The sequence below is a fragment of the Scomber japonicus genome, chromosome 14, assembly GCF_027409825.1.
Source record: "Scomber japonicus isolate fScoJap1 chromosome 14, fScoJap1.pri, whole genome shotgun sequence".
Taxonomy (NCBI): Eukaryota; Metazoa; Chordata; class Actinopteri; order Scombriformes; family Scombridae; genus Scomber; species Scomber japonicus.
Genome location: NC_070591.1, coordinates 27369358 through 27391879, shown reverse-complemented (window position 1 = coordinate 27391879; position 22522 = coordinate 27369358). Strand labels below are relative to the sequence as shown.

The 22522-nt window shown below is 41.4% G+C and overlaps 1 protein-coding gene across 2 annotated transcripts in view; it reads right to left on the bottom strand.

Moving 5' to 3' along the window:
• Nucleotides 1–22522, bottom strand: part of ttc7a (tetratricopeptide repeat domain 7A) — a 54885-nt gene that overhangs the window by 10427 nt on the left and 21936 nt on the right. For both annotated transcript variants that reach the window (XM_053333495.1, XM_053333494.1), the window contains exons 12-19: nt 22322–22439; nt 21509–21566; nt 21028–21100; nt 20781–20941; nt 14284–14400; nt 12625–12737; nt 11907–12041; nt 7597–7799 (exon numbers count right to left, since the gene is read on the bottom strand). In XM_053333495.1, the coding sequence (XP_053189470.1) occupies nt 7597–7799; nt 11907–12041; nt 12625–12737; nt 14284–14400; nt 20781–20941; nt 21028–21100; nt 21509–21566; nt 22322–22439 (978 nt within the window). The remainder of the gene's footprint in view (nt 1–7596; nt 7800–11906; nt 12042–12624; nt 12738–14283; nt 14401–20780; nt 20942–21027; nt 21101–21508; nt 21567–22321; nt 22440–22522) is intronic.

Genomic DNA, 22522 nt, shown 5'->3' with positions numbered 1-22522 from the left:
GTAAAAGTCCCCTTCAACCACACTGTCTGGCATGATCACATATATTATGTAACAGCCTTTTATTGAAGTTATATGATGTTTACAATGAGTCAAAGATCAAAATCCAAGACTCCACATTTTTAAGGCTGCACGATTTCATCAAATGGAGAAGATATTTTTGGAAACCTCACAAGAATTCAAAATACATTGACTTGGCTACTGGCAGGCTATACTTGAGTTTAAGAGGTTAAAACCTCAAAGGAACACTTTCCCTTTAGCCAACTGTCTGCTGTTTAGTTTTTGTTGGTGTGATATCATATTGAACATTTATGATACGTCTAGAATCGATCACTCTACCTCTCTACAGATTAGAAGAGATATATAAACATAACAGAATAAGTCAGCATGGTGCAAACAAGCTTGCACATACAGAAGAAAGAATACAGGAGCCGTGGAGGAAAGGAAAAGCAATACAAGCAGGAAGGAAGGGAGTGTGAGCGAGCGAGGAAGAGCTAAACTGGGAACAATGATTAGTGAGAGGAAGATAGAAGGAAAAAAAGAAAGAGGCGTCAAAGAAAAAGGAAAAAATAAGTGAGCCCAGATGAGCCATACATAGCAACGGAGGCACCAGCCAAATCCCAATCGTCTTTCTGTCCCCCCCCCCCTCCCCGGTTCTTTTCTTCCTCTCTCACACACTCTCCTTCACTCTCTATCTCTCTCTCTCTGGTTATCAGAGGTCTTGCTCAATAGAATATATTTCCCTGGTTGCTAGGCAATCCCATAAAGCGGCGAGAACGAGCAAAGTGTTATAAATAATGTATTTGCATTATCTAATCAGCTGACAACCACCCCCATCCATACAGAGAGGAGAGAGAGAGAGAGGCAGACAGACACAGAGAGAAAGAGAGAGAGGGAGAGAGAGATGGGGGGCATTTGATAATTGGAACGCGATTAATTCAATGAGCGCAAGTCCTCGTCCTTGAGAGTATGCATGCATATGTGAAGCTGTGTATGAATATGCTTCTTGTTGTAGAGGAGGAAAAGTAAAGTGTGTGTTAAGGGTGTATGTGCGTGTGTGTGTGTATGTGTGTACGCAGTTGACTCAGAGCAGGAGGGATGAGATGTGGAGGATGTTGGGAGTGGGTCAGATTCATTTCATACCATTGCTCCAAGCAAGGTTGGGCCGTGTTTCAGGATCAGCTACCCATCAGAAACGCACACACATGCACCACATTCCACACATACACACACGTCAGCCAAACACTTACCATAATGAGGTTAACAGCGGAGACAGCCAAATGTGTAAAAGCTGACATGGCTAATAACATGATAGAGGAACAAATAGAAGCTTAGATTTAGCCAGTGGGCTGTAATGACCGAGAAATTAAACTAGATATCTGCAGCTAACTGTTAACACACACACACACACACACACACACACACACACACACACACACACACGTACATACACTTAAACACACACACACAACATACCGTACTCCTATACAGTCTTCCCTCACTACCACACCCTCATCCATCCAAAAATACCAGCAGCTGACCAGAGATGTGAGTCACTGTCTGATCACTTCCCCCCTCTCTCTCACACACACACACACACACACACACACACACACAAAAAGCCATGTGGACATGGTTGATGCTAATATGTAGAGCTGTGGTGAGTAAAGTGGTGTGTGGCATATAAGGGAAGATGGTGGTTGTGTGTTATGTACCACACCGCAGGGGCTTGTGAGCTTCTGTGTGGCTTCCAGTTATGGGTTTCCCTTACTCACGTCCCCCCCCCCCCCATCTGCTGCGGCTACTGTAGAGAGAATTACGCCTTCACTCCACTCTGGTTGGCCTGGGTGAGGCCATGCAATGCTTTCTAAAACCTCCAAAAAAGTCCACATGTACTATCAGTCCTTTGTAAGAGTAAATTTAAATGTTCATGTCAGCCATGTTCTTTCAAATCTACAAGAAATTTGGGTGATAACTGTCACAACAATGCTCCTACTGTATTACAAGAATATAAGCTTGCATGAATGCTGAAGCTAAATGTGGAGTTTAACCTCTTTGGGGGGAAAGTCTGTTAAAAATGGACCAAATATCTAGAATATTTCCATTTGATGTCATGGAGCAGCCGCAAAAACATAGAGCCTTGTCTTTGAATAGTCCACTATGTGAAAGCAGTGCTAGTAGCTTGAAGGAAGGATTGGAGCAAGCAGATACAGAACATATGTCATACTGTCATACAGCCTGGTATGGGTGTAGGTATGGTAAGTTATCCAAGTGAAATGAGAAGATTGATACCACTTATGTCTGTGTGCTAAATTTGGAGCACCAGCCTGGCGGTGGTTAGCTTAGCTTAGCATAAAGACAGGAATGAGGAGAAAACAGCTAGCCTGGCTCTGTTCAAAATTTCAAAACTCCCAGTTAAACTACAAGTTGTCTTGTTTGTATTTATGTTGGTGTACAAGAGTTAGTTGTTTAGCTCTGCTTCCCTGTCTTTATGCTAAGCTAAGCTAATCGCTACCCAGGTCTTGCTTCACACTAAACAAGCAGGCATTAGAGTGGTGTTAGTCTTCTCATGTAACTTTCGAAAAGAAGGTTAATAAGTGCATTTTCCAAAATGTTGAAAGCAATCTTTTAAGGAAAACACATACTTTGAGTGGAAAATTAACAATTTTGGAGATTAAAAAACACAAGAATTGTTTTAATTTGGCAGGATGAGCTCCCATGTTTTATATTTTAATGATTATGATTGAAGTACAGTTCAAATTTTGTACAAGAAAGTATATATAACTTGTAACTTTTATGCCCAGGGGGTTTCCGATACTAACTAATGGTCGCTACATATTTACACTGAGTCAGTACAAGAACCCGCACATTCCAAAGACCACACCCGTGACCTAGTTCGGTACAGTGGTCTCAGCCCTGACAACTGAGACTAAGGATATCTGTGAGTCAGATCACAAAACAGTTTTACTGTGGTTTTATCCTGACTGACTATTAATCACAATGCACCTGTCTTTTGGCCTGTTTTCTACTCTGCTAGTATGTTCTCTAGGCTTCTGGTCTTCCTTTTTAATCACACCTGTCAGACTGCCCTGGAGCCTGTGACCCTCAATAACAACAAAAAATCACATCAGCTCTGGCTAGACAGATCCACCCAGGAATTAAAGAGAGAATATAGGAGAAAAGGATGAAAATGGAAAAAAACAAAAACATTTTAAATTATTTTTTACCTAAGTGCAGCTTTTGACACAGGTTATCATGATATATTAATTGACAGTCTTAAGACCTGCGTTGACCCTGCACTCAGTTGGTTGTTGTATCCTTATCTTTTAAAAAGAACGTAATCACCGTAGATAGTTACTCATCTTCTACAACTCACATTACTTGTGGAGTACCGCAAGGTTCAATTTTAGGTCCAATTTTATTTTTCTATCTACATGCTTTCTCTTTCCATTTCTATGCAAACAACAAAAAGATATACCTTTGACTGAGATCTGGTGGTCCCAAAAAGGCCAACCGCTGTTGTAGATTGTGATGTCAACTCTTGGTTGGCACAAAACTTTCTTTAACTCAATAACTCAAAATTATAAATCATATTCAGTCCCCCAAACCCTATTAATCCCATTGAGACTGGCCTTTGTCTTTTCTCTACTAATATAAAACCTGCTGCCAGAAATTTGAGCGTAATGTTTGATTCAGATTTAAGCTTCCTTCAGCCCTGCTTCAGCCCTGCTTCCTTCCAAGAAGAGCAATCTTCAGAATAAAACCAATGCTTATTTTCTCTAGACTTGATGACGGTAACTCGCTCATTTCTGGCATAAACCAAACAGCACAGCAGCTGGGCTTCTTACTGGTTTTAACAGACATCACATCACTCTAATCCTGGCTTCTCTCCACATGCTCCCTGTTCAATTAAGAATTGTTTTTAAGATTTTTTTTTTAGATGGGGCCCTTCTGGCTGCTGCAAAGTCTAAGCTTAAATTAAATAGGTGACCATAGTATTGCCACCAGTGCCTCTCGGCTTTGAAACAACCTGCCTGAAAAGATAAGGCTTGCAAAACTGCAGAATCAGTAACTTCTTAAAACCCATATTTATAGACCTGCTTTTATGTAATGTCGTCTTTTTATTTCTTTTATTCTTTTTATTTGAATATTATTTATATTTTCATTTATTTTCTTGTATATCTTTTACTGTCTTTATCTTTTATCATCCTTCTGTCTCCTCTCTGATGTGTTTCTGCTTCTGCTTGTCTTTTTGTTTGAACTTTATCTTAACTTTACCTTAATTTTGTCTTACCTTTGTTTGGCTTTCTGTTCTGAGTACCCTGCTTTTACTTTAACTACAGTTTAACTGAAAACTGAAATAAATATTTAAAACTAAACCATATATGTTTAAGTTACAATACAAATAGAATAATTGGGGAAATACAATATTATAATGGAATGCTGAAATTGCTGTTGCATTCAAGTTCCTATAAGAATATCACTTTGTGGGAGCTGAGGAGGGGTCTGATGGCCTTGTGGTTATACAGTAATATAATGTAGCCACAATTCCCCCAATTCAATTTTTCATTCCCCCCTCTCTCTCTCTATCTCTCTCTCTCTCTCTCTTTCCCTCCCTATATTTCCTTTCCATATCTAAACTGTAAGCTGTCCTATTAAGGCAAAATGCCCAGAAAAATAATCTACATTTTTTTGAATCTCTAGAGGCCTCACAATGGTACAAGTCACTGCCTCATGATGCGTCTGTGGGTCCATACTCATTTATAGGAACTTCATTGTGAAGGCACAGTGGTGCATCTTCTTTTATCTGCAGCCCTAATAATAAAAGATCTTAAGGACATTCAAGGAAAGTACAGTATGTACTTTTGCAGAATAATAGCTCAAGTGTAAGAATATCAACCAAGAATATAATCAGAATTCCCCTTAAGGCACAGCAGAATAAATGGGCCACCGGCACACAAAGTGTCCACGGCAGATACAGTATAAAAATAAATGCATGAAGCCAGAGCCACAGAGAAGCAGCAACTGTAGGTTATATTCTAGCAGGCTGATGTAAGCCAGATATATGGGAAGCACTCCAAATAAAATGTCCCACACACTGTCCCACTTAGGCTCCGTCAGAATGCAAGGATACAACTATTTACTACACTGATCCATTAACATGTCTAATACATAATGACACAATATATAGTGTTCTTTATAGCTGCAATGTTATATGTTGGTTCATTAGTGCCTGAGACGTAATTCACGTACACACAAATACAGTACTGTCAAAAAACGTCCACATGTGTGTCAAATCCATGGAGAAAAGAAGTCACACACACACACACACACACACACACACACACACACACATGCACACAATCATGCTGAAACACATGCACATGCGCACACACATGGAGAACACATCTGCCCTGTAAGAGACCCAGAGTACAACATTGCCAGCTGGCTTTGTTTCAACTTTTCACCCCTTGGGATTGGTTCTCCCACAGGCCAAATATGGAAGAGACGCGTACCTCTGTCTACCCCAACGGGACTGCACTTCTACACACACATACACACACACATACGCACACATGCACACATACGCCCCCCCCCACACACACACACAGACACAGTAGGAGCAAAAACATTAGCCTTATGTGGTCACAGGTGGCCAGTACTTTAGTCAAAGAGATATCAACCTGCACATCTTTGGTCACTATGGAGACCGAAAGCGTTGTGTGCATGTGCCACGAGTGTCTTGGATTTGAAGAATATCCCTCCCTGTACCCTTCACCATGACAACAGAGAGAGTTCAAAGGTCAGAGCAACTATGGTTAATCCAGTGGATCATCTGGAGGACAGACTGGGAGAGCGACTGAGCAAGAGAGTGGGTGGAAGTGGGCGAGAGAGGCTTTTTATAGTGTGGAAGTTAGAGCTTCAACAATATTATATTATATTATATTACATTTATGAAATACATGTATTTGTTTCAGTGATTCTTGATGCTTTGGCAATATTGTTGTTGCGACATTGATGCCAATAAAGTAAATTTGAATTTGGATCTGGTCAGATGAAAGAAATGTGGAGGAGTGATCAGGAGAGCTGTATTTGTGATTTGTTGGTTATGGACCAAAGATTGCTTCTATTTTCTGAATAAACACATCTCAGAATATAACTGCACTATAATGTTATGATTAAGACTATAATGATGAATCTTGTGCCTGGTTAAATTGCAGCATAAAAGAAAATGAGTTGAAATGACAGTGACAAAGTGCAGCGCTGCACACAGTCATGATTATGAGCAGCTGATATCACTACTGCAGGCTAGCGAGCTAATATTAGCAGCTGGTAGCTTACTCATATTTTCTGTTAAATTACTCAACAAAAACACAAATGTCATCAGCTAACGTTAATGTGCCTTTTCAAAAAAGATTACACTTAATAGTACATACACTAAAGCTGATTATACGAGGCTAACCACAGAATGTTTTTAAAGTAATAAAGGGAGGTATTTGTTCAGTTCCACCAGCAGCACATCTGATCCAGCTTAATGAGGTATTGATTAGATATTGATTAAGCATGCCAGGACACATTAAGGCTGTGAGAAGAATCACAGATATTCCAACTGATATTGATTAATACATACTACTAAAGCAAAGATGTTGTATCTATATGTTACTCAGTGTAGGGTCGGGTTGTATGAATCTTCTGACCAAAAGTAAATCACGAAACTATAAAAAGTATAAAAAGGTGGTTTTATTTAAGCTAATAAATTATTACCATAATGAGGTTTACATATCTTTACCATTATGTTTATCACTGTTTACTCAGCTGAATGTCTGCATGGTTACTGTGCGTGTGTGTGTGTGTGTGTGTGTGTGTGTGTGTGTGTGTCTGTGTGTGTGTGTTTCTGATGTGTACAGTTATATTTGGTCCAGCCTGGAACACATCAGATAAACTTAATTCCTGAGTATATGAACAGTATATAAGTGGTTTGTGATCCAAATGCAATAAAACCACTTCTTCCTTCCTTTGTTGTATTATTATGCAACATCATATCCTTGTATCTCTGCCCTCCACGCAACAGTGAAATGTCATCATTTTCATTAAACACCAGACTTAATGGGTTAAGATGCAATAACTTGGCATGTAAAGATCTTGCATGATGACACGCATGTGAAACTACATGTTCTTAGTCAACTGGCTGAAGTGTGTGGTGAATTGAATATTGGTAAGTTTTAATTTAATTTTAGTGGATTTGAGGAAAACAGTTCATATGGCGTGGGAGTTTGTGTGTGCTAGTGCATGGCTGCTTGCGTGAGTCTGACTTGACTCTGAAATCCTTGCGTAACATACACTGTAATGTAATTGAGTGAACTCAAGTAAAGCATTTAAAAATGTGTGCATGGATGTGTGCGCATATTTGGACAGCGTCTTACGTCAATGGTAATTTAATAGAACTCTAGTAAAGCAATTAAAATATATCAGTGTATCTAACGCATGTCGTGTGTGTCTGTATGTGCGCACTGACCACTGACTGTGTGTGTGTGACACTCAACAGAGCAGAATGTTACATAAATCCTAATTTAATTTAGCAGCCTCTACGGCTCTCACCATGTGCACCAGTATGCGCTCTCCTGTTGGATGGATGGCCAGAGCCTCGTCATACAGGCCTTTGGCTTCGTCCAGTTGGCCCCGGAGCTCAGCCAGGCGGCCCTGTTGCAGCCTCACTGAGTGCGAATTGGGGAAGAGTGAGCTGGCCTCTGCTATGCAAAACTGGGCCTCCTTTAGCCGGCCATCCACCATGAACAACTCCCCTATAAGAGAGAGAGAGGCGAGAGAGAGAGAGAGAGAGAGAGAGAGAGAGAGAGAGAGAGAGAGAGAGAGAGAGAGAGAGAGAGAGAGAGAGAGAGAGAGAGAGAGAGAGAGAGAGAGAGGGGGGGGGGGGAAATAGGAGGTAGGGATTTAGAAAAGAGGGAAAGGAAGTAAGAGAGGTCGGTAATGGAGAGACGATGGGGCAAAGGGAGAAAGGAGAAAGCAAAAGGGAGTTAGGGGAAAAACAGTAAGAAAAGGAGAAAATGAAGGAAAGATGGAAAGATGGAGAGAAGGAAGGGGAGATAAATATATTAATCCCAACAGTAACTAAAATTGAAAAAGATGACCTCACTGTGGGTTCACTAACATCATGTTAAAATGTAAACTGTGCGGTGCTCAAATACACAAAACACTACACTTGGATGGACACACACACACACACACACACACACACACACACACACACACATAAAGACAGCGTGAAAAAAAGAGTGGGAGTAATGTAGTGCCTGGGAAGTCATGAAACTCTTGCCTAAATATGGCCATCTCATACTAAAGCTGCCTGCCTCCTTTCACTGCTACTGCTGGGAAGATGAGGACAAACCCCAGACACACACACACACACACACACACACACACACAGAGAGAATCACGCCTACAAGCAATACATTGTCCAATAAGACATCAGACCAAGAGATGATTAAAAGACCCTCCCCTGAGGCTGGAGCAGACCAATGCGTGGACAGGACGCCTGCTCAGGGAGCTGTCAGTCACTCTCATGAGCGGACGCTGGGTCAACACCCAGAGAAACCCTGAGAAACGAAGCCTTCAGCTCTACACACTGACACCACTGTGTGTGTATGTGCATGTGTGTGTGTGCGTGTGTACAGAGATTGTAAACTGAGTTGTGCAAATACATTGTATGCGCTGTCTGCTCCCGAGCGCTGTGTGAACCCATGTGTGTGTTTGGTAGCGGATGTTTTGTTTGTTTACCTGTGTCTCATAGATGCACAGATGGGAAATACTTAGTGCGTGCATGCTACCTCTGCGAGATGAAAAAGAGCCATTTCCCAGCCTCGGGGTTCGCTTTCATGGCTTCATTTCGGGGAAAAAAGGATTCAGTGAATGCTGGCTGTAGTTATGTAAGGCCTTTCCCTGCTTCTCACCTGAGCTCCCAGAGAAAAAAAAAACCTATTAGATCAGTGCATGCAGTCCTTTTATATGTCTGCAGGTATGTGTGTGTGTGTGTGTGTGTGTGTGTGTGTGTGTGTATACGTTATAGTATAAACCGCCTTTAAAAGAGCCTTGTGTGTATGCTTTTTCCTATGTGGCTGATGAGGATGTGAGATTGAGAGAGGAAGTGACCGATGAGAGGAGGAATGCTGGGAAGGAGAGGGGGAGACTGGGACACACACACACACACACACACACACACACACACACACACACACACACACACACACACACACACACACACACACACACACACACACACACACACACACACACACATAGTTTAGTTCAAATCAGCAGCAAGCATGTTCTATTTTGTCTGTTCTCAGCAGAGGAACAGTAAGGGTTCAAAGGTTGGACATAGAAAATAACCTTCAAATTACAACAGGCCACAGGGGACGTGACCCCCCATGCATGGCCCCTCCACCCATCCCATCCCCGGCAGCCAGCTAGCGTACTGTAACACACTGGTATGCTGCTGGTTGCATCACTGCTCTCTCTTTCCGAGTCTCTCTTGGCCGCTGTGTGGAATTTCTGTTCCCATTCTCGTGCTTCATCCACTCCAGCTGAGTGGATGGACGTGGGGTTGTTTTGCGCCGAGCATCTCTGCACTCCTCTCCCTTCGTTCTCTTTGCTACTCTGTTAATGCTCTGCTCTCTCCTGTGAACTTCCACAGGCAGACTGAAGGCTGAAGGGGTGGAAGTAATAGCGGTATGCATCACTGCCATTCTGCCCTTAATAGAGCAGCGGTCGCATGTATGCAGGTACGGTGCGCACTCCTACATAAGGTACGCAGTATTCAGCCGGACAGAAATGGTTCTATCCAATAAATTGTTAAAATCTGTCTTGTTTGTGAAGGCAGAGATAGCAGAAAAATGGCTGCAGTAATCACGTTAAATTATGTAGTGTTAAACACAAAGAAGGTTACAAATAGCTCATCTGCAGCAGACACTGTTTTGTTGTATAACTACTGGATATCTTTTATGTCACAGGGTTTTCCACACACTAATTCCTGTGACTGCAGCATTCAAAACGTGAATAAATGTGTGCTCACGCTGCACCAAAGTGCATAAACAATGTCTCGTTCCCCAAGAGAGACTGAAACTCAGCTGAGCTTGTAAGCAGGTCAGTAAGCTGTGTAAGATAGTCAGGCTGCACTGCTTTTTTATTGTAGCATCTGCACAGGACAGTCTGTGTGGAGAGGATTTTCATTGAAAGAATGCCATCAGATATTCTAATTTACATTTTAGTTGATCTGGATTAGTCCACAGGCATCATTTTCTCTATAGCATCATAAAAGGGTTTGCAGTAAGAGACGGCTTCCATCCTATCCCTGCTAAGGACATAACTATTGAGGTATGTTTGAGCAATATGCTTAACAGAATGTACGCGTGGTCCAAGAATTGATCCCTGAGGCACACCACATGTTCCCTCTCCAGATTGACGAGATTAAATTCCAACTTTCCTGTTTGACATATGGGAGGACAAAAAAAAGAAAAAGAAAAAAAAATCCACAGACACTGAACAGATGAGAGTGGTGGGATTATCAGTGTCAAAGACCACAGCAAGACCAGTGTGGAGCACTCTCCTGAATCACCCATTGCAGGACATCAATAACTGGTTGGTCACTCTGAGAGCTGTTTTGCTGTTTTGTCATAAGTTCATTAAACTTTTTTCTTGCTGTTGTTGCAAAACCACCTTGCACATGATTTTAGTTATGTGAGGTAACTGTAAGATTGGCCTACTTTTTTTGTTCTTTTTTGTTCTTTCAGTAGCAGTAATAAACAAGCTGATTTAAAGGTGCAGTGTGTAGAATTTAGTGGCATCTAGCAGAACAGACATGGTAGAAATGGAATAATGCGTAATAATGAGTTTGAATTAGTGTAATTCCATTAAAAATAAGAATCATTGCTCTTTCATTACCTTAGAATGAGCCCTTCATATCTACATAGGGAGCAGATCCACTTCCATGGAGGCCACCATGTAGCACCACCATGTTTCTACAGAAGCCTAGAATGGACAAACCAAACACTGGCTCTAGACAGTTTAAGGCTTTTTTTTTTTTGCCTTAATCCTTTTTGTAAGTACAGTAGTGGCATAGAGACCGACAGGAAACAGGGAGTGAGAGGAGAATGATCCAAATAAGGAACACTGCCATTATGTGGCATGTGCTTTACCCACTTGACTACCCAAGTGCTCTGTAGACCGGGCCTTTTGTGAGTTTTGTGGTGTGAGTTGTTTTGTTTTGTTTTTTGTTTTTTTTTGGGGGGGGGGGGTTATTCAGTTTGTTGCAATATACAACCTCACCTCTACAATCCACTAAATCCTACACACTGCACCTTTAAGATGATCAAATGAAGATCCAAAAGATAGCAAATTACATCAAATATGGAATAAACTAGCAGCTACACATATCCAATAACCTTATTAGAAGATGATCTAATATATGAAACTGTCTGAGGGTATCCAAAGAAATTGTCAAAACAACCGTTAACCATGTTAACTGACTAAACATCCCATAGATGCGGATAAAACTGTTCTCTAAGTATTGATTTGATACATTTATGGGTGTAGTCTTCTGCAGTCTTTGTCAGCTGAAGTCAATATCTTGTTCATTTTGCACTTGTCAGAGGGATTATTATTCATGAAGCATAATCACACTGGGAAAGACAAAACCATGGAATCTGATTACACTCGATTGCCAAAAGTGTCCTCATAGAAGTATTACAGCTGTGAAGAATAAATACAACCGCAGAGTTTTCCTGTCCTGTCAGCTCAACGACAAATCAACTGACTCTGCACCCCAACTGAAAATGAAAAGAGGGTATCAAACATTTTTAAAAATATATAATAGGTTGTGTATGCTGCTGTCGTACCAGCCTGCAGCCAAATGCGTTCCAGGGTGGCCCAGATGTACATGGGTCCTTGGCGACGGGACGAGCTGATGTCTGACACTTCGGAGAGTGCTGCTTCCAGACGTGACACCGCAACTGAGGAAGGGCTCAGCGAACCTGACAGTGAAGGGACGAGAAACACAAACTGTTAGAATGATGGCACACATTGAAAATTGTGGTGACTTTTTTAGGGAACAGTAGGAAACTTATATTAAAACAGAGTGAATTACTTTGATATACAGCATAATAAACACATGGAAACATTATTTTGCTTCAAATATGTAGTAACACCATTTAAATTCAATTCAAAACCTGTCAAATATGACAAGACTGATCATGAAACAGAACAGAGAAAAACAGTGCTGAGAAAAACTTTTTTCTTTTTGAGTTCATTTTTCAGAACATCAGTAGATTTCCTGTGACTCAATGACTCCCCTGATCTTACTAGAAACATAGGTGTAGTGGTGAGTCAGATCACTGATATTTACACAGCACATCTGCTCCCCAAAACTGGGTTGCAGATAGTCAAACAAAGTTTTAATCCAGGATAGGTCATATGTTGGGGATTTGGACTGACCTACCGTACACAATTCACCTTTCTCTCTGCAAGATGTGTTTAATTTAAAATAATCAATTCAGATATCTACAGTTAAAGTTACAGTTGGCTGTAAGAGAGGATTTAACTAGCGAGAGTGCAGACCAGTGGAGACGTCTTGGAAGTCAGGCAGGGTGAGGTGGATGGAGGGTTTTCTGGCTCCAGAGCTGACTTCAGGCCTCTCAGCCACCGGTATGCTGCTGCCGTCATCTGTCTCACTGCAACACACATGCAGCACATTACAGTACAAATATATGTCCACTAATCAAAATTGCAAGTACAGATACACACTACATATCATTGTAATTGAATTGTAATTTTTCTGAATTATTAACAACAAACTTTTCTTTGTTATTTTTGGATTAATCCATTAATGGAATTGAAAAATATTCCAAAGTCATTCCCTAACTAACTAACTTGGTTCTCTGTTCTGTAAAGCCAATCAGGGCTTGGGTTGTACACAGGAGGACCAATCAAGTTCCACCATTTGTGCATTTCATTTTCCTACCTTCCTAGCTAACAAGGATGTTATGCACTATAACAGAATGTTAATAATCACAATATTAATGATAACCTGGTCACTTTCCTCATTGTGATACATACATGTGTGAATTTAAGGATGCATAACATTAACTATAAACTTTATAGTTAAAATCATTGCTGCCACTTTGGTCTCGCATCAGAGGCCTAATTCCTCTTGATGTGTGTTTTGGAGATCAGCAAATATCAGGTCAAAGTTCAATTTAGTTACACTTAAGCCGCTAAACCTGGCAGAAAATCAGTGTAGCGCACACTGTGTTTGCTAACGCAGAATTGGAAATCATAGCCTTGCTCTGTACAGTGTCGATCATGTCATCACTGCTCTGTGACTGAGGTCAAAGGAGCTGAAAAAGATCATGAAATTGTACAGAATCACAAGTTTTGAAACCTTGAAATTGATGATTTGACAGTAAACTGATGTTCTAACTGTAACACACTACTGGGTTTGTGCATGTTTATAATTTGTATACAGTGTTGACAGCGACTACATTCACACACTGACAGTGATGACCCCCGAGCTCAACAGGCTGAACATCAAAAGCAAATTTGGAAGCAGAAAAGAGATCAGAGGAACGCCAGAGCTTCACATGTGGAGCCTATGTTTCTGAAACAATATGGGGCCCATACAATTTGCCCTGTTTATGCCCATGCCCACTCAGCCCACTTACATCCCTTATGGGGCTCATACAGTCAGTCCACATGGGATTCACATGTTGGGCCCATGTTACTGAAACCATGTGGGACTCGCAAAATTTGCCCAGTTCAATCCCATGCCAACTCAGTATCCATGTATTCCACATTTAACCCATGTGGGGCCCACATGGACATGCTGACTGGGTTTCTTAATAAAAACTCATATTCCTGTGAAAGGAAAATGTGATAGGACTTTGATATTATTATTGATAATACCTTTAGGGTTTCTATTAGCATGATGATTAATTTACCTGCATTTCAGTTTTGCTTTGATGTGAAAACTTTGAAGCTCAGTATCTCGAAACCAATCAGATTGCAGATAATTTCTTATAATTCCGTGGTCATGATATATATATCAGAAATACACGTGGGCATAAACATACACGCACACACTGTGGGTAATCAATACCACAGCAGCCAAAGCCTCCCTCTTCCAGCTTCATCATGCGTGGTGGTAAAACATGCATGATCAGTGAGGTATCACACACGCTACAGTATGTGATAAACAAAAAAGCACATATGCACACTCACTTGGACCGGCTGACATCATAGCGGCTCTGCCAGCATTGCAGCATCTCCTCACAGGTCTGCAGGGCTACAGCTGGGCCAAACAGGGCCTCTTCCAGTTTAACCTTTGTGAACAGCAAACTAGACCGGAAAACACACAGACAGGCATGTTTGTTTATTCTTATGCCGCTTTGTCATTGTTTTATTACCACATCATGTGCTTACAGTATGTACACTTAAAACACATTGACCTGATACACAATATATGCTGTTTTTATACCCGTACCGAAATCAAACTGTAAACTGAGTAAAGTCACCCAGAGGTATGATTAGTTGGACTGAAAGCTAGTCAAACTTGTTCTTATTGTTACTGATCACATTAGCTATGAACACACAACATCTTCAACATTTTCAGAGTGATTCAAGTGGACTACAGGCTTTCAACAGTTGTCAGTGTCTCCTACTGAAACCTGTTCTGCCGAAGTAGCTGATCATTTCTCATGCTGCCTACAGCTGCTTATTTGGTTATAAAAATAAAAGAGCATGTAAATCTGCACTCATGCACAGAGTTATGTCTCAAACTCTATAGTTAGTATTTGAGCTTCTACAGTAGCTGTGTAAGTGCTCAGGACTCATCAACATCTCACTGATGCATGTGGAGGGAGGCACACGTGGATCAATAGGAAACATAGAGAGGGTAAAGACAATCATCAACAATAAGCTTTAAGTGTGTGTGCACGTGTGTGTGTGTGTGTGTGTGTGTGTGTGTGTTGCAGTGTGTTGCAGTGTGTTGAGAGGTTGATGAGTAGAGGCCATAGAGTGTTTCCGCTCAGCCCTTTTAGTTGAAGACAACTGGTTAAGTGATGTGGGAGTCTCTGATGTGAACGTGTCTATGTGTGTATGTGAGTGTGTGTGTGAGTGAGTGAGTGTGTGTGTAGTAATTGCCAGAAGGGGCTCTCAGAGGATGCAGTCTGTCATGGGCATCACTCATCCATGAGTGTGAGGCAAAAGAGAAAGGGGAAGAGAAAGAGAGACAGAGAGACCGCCTGCCTAGCTGTCCACTGCCTTCTTGTTGTTGAAGGCTCCTCCAATTATTCTGTACTCCTCCTGTCAGGCGGGTGGGGAGGAGGGGGGGATTGGGAAGGGAGGAAAGGGAGGGAAGGAGGAACAGAAAGGACAGAAAGGTGGATGAAAGGATGGAGGGAGGGTGAGGATCAATAGCAGAGCGAGATGAGCTTGTGTCAGGGGAGAAAACTCTCAGTGAAATGGGTCTCGTTACCGACTCACGGGTCGGTGGACGATTGGGGAAGGGTGTGGGGAGAAGATTGAAGGATGTTGGAAAAGAGAAAAAAAAAGAAATTATGAGAGAGAGAGTGTGTGTGTGTGGGAGGAAGGGGGTTGGATTTCCTGACGTGTGGATGACAAGTGCTGCCAAGGGACCTTGTGTTAAGGATACACCTGCCAGTAAGGGTCCACTGGAGTGTGTGTGTGTGTGTGTGTGTGTGTGTGTGTGTGTGTGTGTGTGATTGTGTGTGTCTCTAGGCTCCCCATTACCAGTGTGGCAAAGCATTTAAAAGCATTTTTGAAGGTGTAAACCCATCGTAGTGTTGAAATGTGACAAGGTGTATGTGTGTGGGTGTTTATCATTTTACAAAGAACAGACTTCTCTCTCTCTGTGTGTGTGTGTGTGTGTGTGTACTGAATGTGCAGTCTTCATTCTTGTGTTAAAGCACATAAACTGAGTTTACTGCAAGTTCTCAAATAAAATATGGTAATCAAATGGCAGAGTCTCATGTAATATCTGTAGTTGTGTTTATTTTGAATACAAATACTGCTATCATTCATGAATTAATTCCAATCTAATCCCTTGCTATTTTTTCTGTGTTAAACTCCCATCAATAAAAGTCAAAACTTCCTGCAGATATTTGACATTAAAATGTGACTGATTTGAGAAAAAAATGCATACATTTATTTTCTCATTCTAAAAATGTACAGTATGTGGCAAAAATGTCCAAACATGTGGATCACATAATCACATAAGAGCTACATTCTTTTCTTTTAGAATGTGTAGGATGCATAGCAATGTGGAAGTATTTGAGGAAATCAGGTAGTATTTTGTATCACATGATGGTCTGTATGTGGAACCTATAAAGTTTGCATGACTGAGGCCTTGAAATTTCAATGTGCTTTTTTTTCGCTCAGTATTCTGTTTTTGTCATGCATCTGTACCCATCTGGGGTTGGATGTGCACTCTGTCTGCCCTCTTCACATTAAACAACCATCAGGAAAGGAAGTGGAGAGATCCATTGACATCAGCTCAACATGAATCAAAAGTATAAGTTGAATTTGCATTAAAAGCCTGAACAGCAAAGTAGAACAGTGGAATATGATTGTAAATATGTCTTTGTAAAACATAACATGTAACTATAAAAACTGGTATAATGAGGAATAAAGGTCTGTCACTAGTATAAGCCTGTTTCAGATAAAGGCCTAGTTTTCTCTGTAGGTGAGGGCACTGATGTTTAAACCTACGTCTCTGCAGTTTACTCACATTGCAAGTCTTCATTGTGCACATCATAATAAGCAGTCTCAAACAGATATAAGTCATCCAAGGATAGAATATATTCCATGTTGTTATTCACCACTTGATCACAGCCAGTGTTTCCCCTCACAGCTCCAGTACAGAGATAGATTTCATCAAGATTACACCACTCAAAACTACACATCAGATTACAAAGACTGTCATTTCCAGTCTCCTGGGAATGAGCTGCTTGTATACACAGCGTAGTGTCTGAGGACGGATGGCAGCAAGCAGCGGAGCTCAGTGTTAACGCTCAGTGGTGGCCAGCTAAGAGCACTGAGTGCCAGCGTAAACGCCATATAAAAATAGCTAATAATGTTCCCTTGAAAAAGTGGTACATCTACAGTATTACTCATTCTGCACTCCCACAGATCAGAGTGTGTATTCTCTGCAGGCACATGGGTGTATGCGGGCACACGGGTACACACACACACACACACACACACACACCCGAGTATACATACTGTATATGTACAGTACATGCGTAGAGATTAACACACACAAGCATGTGCAGACATGTTTGCTTTCTGTAGTAGAGTATAAGCCGGGCATGCACGTGCACACCGATACAAGCGCCAGTACAGATGCACGCACATGCACACTCGCTCATGCTGTAACATCCCGTTAGATGAATGCAGAATCAAAGGCTGGGATTAATCATTCTCTTTAGTACAAACTGTGAGACCACGATCACTCTCTCTCTCTCTTTTTCACACACACACGCACACACACGCACACACACACAACCCTCCCCCCTCTCTCTCCCTCTCTTGCCTCAGCTCTCTCAATCTGTAGCAGAATCCCATTTCACATTGAAATGCATGCCTGTTTACTGGGTGATTAAAATTTCAAAGAAAAGGCAGAATTGGAGACGGGAGTGATAAAAAAGATGAGAGGCAAGGAGAGAAAAGAGAGGGTGAGAAAAGAAAGCGCGGATAGATAGAGAAGGAGAGAGAGAAAGAGAAAGAGACAGAAGCCGGGGGTAGAGGATGTGGGAGAAAAAGGAGGAAGGAGAAATTCGGTATGCTACAGCGAGCTGACAGTTTGCTGTGGTGCAGAGAGGCAGTGGCTAACAAGGATCACACACATGCATGCGCACACACACAGTGACACACAAACATGCATGTGCAAGATTACAATCTTGTAGACACATGCACCCCCACTTCCCTCCGATCCTTACCACACACAAGTACACACACACACACACACAAGTACACACACACACACACACACACACACACACACACACACACACACACACACACACACACACACACACACACGCGCGCGCGCGCTACTGTTGCGGAATGCCCAACACTGCGCACGATGCAAGCTTTGATCTCGGATACTCGCTCGCACATCCAAAGCAAATGATATTCAATGAGCTTGTTACAGAGAAAACCCCTTTCACTATCTGGCTCTCTCTCTCTTTCTACATCTATCTCTCCGTCTCGTTCTCTCTGTCTCTGAGGTCTGTAACTCGGCCTAGCTCAACACAGCCCGAGGATACTGATAAATTCTGTTCAGGTTTGGACCCATTTACACAAGCATCCTGCAGGTCTGGGTTATATCAAGAATTGCCTTCATTATTTCAGTTACAGTGATGTATGATTTACAATGTGAACTGACAATCTTCTTCTCTTTCTTGAGCCTTTTTCCCACTTTCTTGTAATCAAACTTGCACAGGTGCCATTTTGGAGATAATAATATGGCAGTTTTCTTTTACAATAGTTTGTGATTGGGGTATAATGTTAACATGGCTGTTTAAAACTCCCAGCAGGAAGTTCAATGAACCTATCAGCTTGTTTGACACATGTGAATGGGCTCCTATGTGAGCTACACTCCCCTTCTCTGTGTAGAAAAGTAATTATAGCTAACTTGCTAGCTAGTTAGCATGTTGGCTATGTGTGTGTCATAGTGTTCTCTAACATCAAGGAAAACTTATGATTCAGTTTTGAGTTATTAAAGCTATTTTCAAAAAAAGCGCTGCCTGCTGCTACTGGAAACTGGACACTAAACCAAAACAGTTAAGTCTTAAAAACCGAAACAAGGAGCTAACAGAGGTTAAAATGTTTCGTAGACGCTCCATAGATGTTCCATAATGCCATAAAGAACTGCTGGTAATTCTGTGTGTTTGTCACTAAGAGCAACATCTTAGACACAGGTATTTACATTGTTCATAATAAAAAATAATAATAAAAAATGTTGATGACTGCAGCAAAATAATGTTTGGTGAGAGCTACTTTTTAACATTACTCCTGTCCTTGTTTTAATATCAGTTAGTTAAATAATCATTAAAGACAGACTCCTAGAAGCAGACTATACCTACTACACACCAACCAGCTTACTCCTCAGTCCTCAGCTGATATGATACGATATGATATGATATGATATGATTAGTACTTTACTGACATGACAGACTGTGTTGCCAACCAAGGCAGTCAAGCTAAATGTAGTCTTGACTCAACATTTCAATCAGTTCAATCAATCTTAGAGATACGAACACATTTAATGAACATTTAATAGCATTTCATATTGATTTAACTGTTCCATTCAGTAAACTACTGATAAACAGATTTGTGGGTATCTCTCTCTCTCTTTCATTCTGACTCGGATGTCTCTCTCTCGCTCCATAACAACAGTTTGGAAACAACAACTGATGCTGCCTGCTCTACCCATATGACCTCATGGTTACCGGGGCGATGGGGATTCCTGGCGCAGAGAGCGAGGTGATTGGCTGAGCCCGGAAAAGAGCACTTAAATGGGTCAAAGCAGTCAAGTGTCTCTACGGAGGAGGTGTGTGTGTGTGTCTTTATGTGTGTGACTGTGCATCTAGACAGAGAGAGAGAACAGATTTCATCTTTCAATTGTACATACAGCACAAGGGGCTCCTGTAATCATAAAACCATCATCTTTCCTCAGTCCGCCCACTCTGTCTCTGTGTTTTCTTCCTGTCCCGCTCTCATGCCCTTCCTTCCCTTCGTTGTTTCATCAATTTTTCTTGTTTTTCTGCATTTCCTCTCTCTTCCTCTCTCCCCTGATGTATGGATGTACCCCATCTGTCTATGCTGGGACCATGGAGGCCAACACTGACCCCAAATGGCTGTATTATGAAATGCCTAACTGTGCTTTGAAATGGAGAGAAAACACATCAGAAAGATGATGCAACATGCTTCCATATTATGGCCTGTGTGAAATAATTGGCTTGGACAGTTAATGGTGTCCTCCTCTGATACGATAGAGCCTCCTCCACAGTTAATGAATCTGTTTTTAATGTTTCCGATCAGGATGACTGACTGGAACCATTTCTGTGAGATAGTGGGAGGATCATAAACGACATACACTGCTGCTGAACAATTAAGTTTAGATGTGGATTTTTGTTTAATGATATATGATATTACTTCTTTCAAACTTTTTACTCTCCACAAGAACTAAATTCTGGGGAAAAAACTGAATTATTATAATTGTCTTTGTTAAGTTTTGTTATGAAGTTAAATATTTATCATCAATATTCAAGATAAAAATAACATTAGTGTAATTGGCATTAGTTACCAAATCATGACAGTTCTGTTGAGAAAGCAGCATTAGGGCTCGGGTCAGAGCTGCAGTGTTAAAAGGGTAAGGGTGTATGAGGGGCATAGGTACCGCAATGCAGGCCTCTACTCTGGCACGTCTAAATAAGGCAGTGTGTGTGTATGTGTGTGTGCGTGTGTGTGCTTGGCCTCCAACACAGTGAAGCAGAGACACCCTATCCCCACAGAGAGGACTAGTGTTAGTGCTGCACCCCACACACACACACACACGCACATAAAAAAAAAAACACCACACAAAGTCAAAAAAGTCCACCCGTACAACAATCGATTGATGCCTTATCCTCAATTCACCAACACTTTCATTTTCTGTTGCGTGTGTGTGTGTGGGATGGTACAGTGGGATTTACTTGAAGTTGCCGGGGTGCTGGCTGAGGGCCAGGTTTAGGGTGTCCAGGGCATGGCGGTGGTGCTTCTGGGCACTGAGCAGCAGGATCAGCAGGTGGAGGGAGTGCAAGTCATCTCCATGGAGAGACAAGGCCGCCTGCAGGGGCTCCATGGCTGCTGATACCTGGAAGACACACATCAGTTCTAATAAATAATGTCTGTTTTTAATTAACAAAACATATAATAGCTTTCCCAATTGTCTGCTCATACCTGGCGCACAAGAGCCAGCTGTAGAGACAGGTACATAGCAATCTGAGAATCCTGAGGGTCTAATGAATGAGCCCTGTAGAGGAGACAGAGACAGATCATATTTGTGTCAAAAAAGGCATGCTTTGAGCTAAATGCTAACAGGCAATGCTAACATGCTAATGTTTAGCAGGCATACTGTGAACATAGAATATCACTATCTTAGTTTAGCATGAAACAACCCTAACACTAAACCCCAAGTAAAGCTGAAGATGATTGGAGTGTTGTTAAGTGTGCAAGTATTGTACAAATTAACATTGACCCAATGATGAGGATACATGAAAATGAAAGGGATCACCAAAGTTATTCAAAATCCATCATGAGGGAATGTCTGTACTAAATTTCATAGCTAGCTTGCCTACAAATAAAATGTATTCCTATGATATGAACTACGACAAACAACTGAGAAACATGTTTAGTAGAGGATGGAAGAAGTTCGACCTACTTGCTCAGAGCTTGTAGCGCCTTTTGGTTGAATTCATTCCGATCTGCTTTCAGGGAGGCTGAATAAAGAGGATGGAAACAAAAGTGTACTCAGTTTAGTTTCAGCTTTGTGAATATATATGTATATATATATATATATATATATATATATATATATATATACATATATTCTTTTTATATTAAATTGCATATGTTGTGTTATAACTTATTGCTCCCTTCTTAAATGATCCATGTGACCCATAACCACAGAGGGGCCATTTTCCTGTACTTATGCTTAAAGACATAGTTTTGGAAATATGCTTATCTGCTTTCCTGCTGCAAGTTAGATGACGAGATCTCACTCCCATGTCTGTACAGTTTCAAGTATAAAGCCACTGGACACAGCTTCTTATTTACCAGGCAGATATGAGAGTGGTATTGATCTTCTAATACAAGCAAATTAGCATGTTTAGCAAAAAGGTCTAGTTAACTGCTTGTGTAAGGTTTGGGAAAGATTGTGGTTCTTAGTTCAAATAAACCAACTTTGACTGACAGGTGGTAGTAGACAGGATGCAAACTGTGGTCTTCAGATTTGAATCAGACACTTTCTACAACTGACCACCCCTCCATCAAATCCTCCTTAAGAGGTTTTGCGGCTTTCCGTCTTCGCTTCTGAGAGACAACGCTCATTAATCACGCGACCAATAGCGGCCGATTGTCGGGAAAATGTAAACAGAGGTGGTTTTAAGCATTTGAAGGAATGGCCCATGCTGTCAGTTTTCTGGCGAGGAGAGTCTCTGTGGATTTGCCTTTGATTTGGTTGTTGCATCCGTACCATCAGAGGCCTGTAGACTGCAGCAAAGCCCCACAGCCAGGTAGGCTCTGGGCAGGAATTCTCCAGCTTCCTCCCCCATCGACACCACAGTTTGGGACAGAGCCTCAGCCTCTTTGAACTGGAAACACACACATAAAGACAAATATTAGCCTCTTAAGGGTGTTTACTAAAAGGGAAGCCGAGATACTTAATTAATCTGAC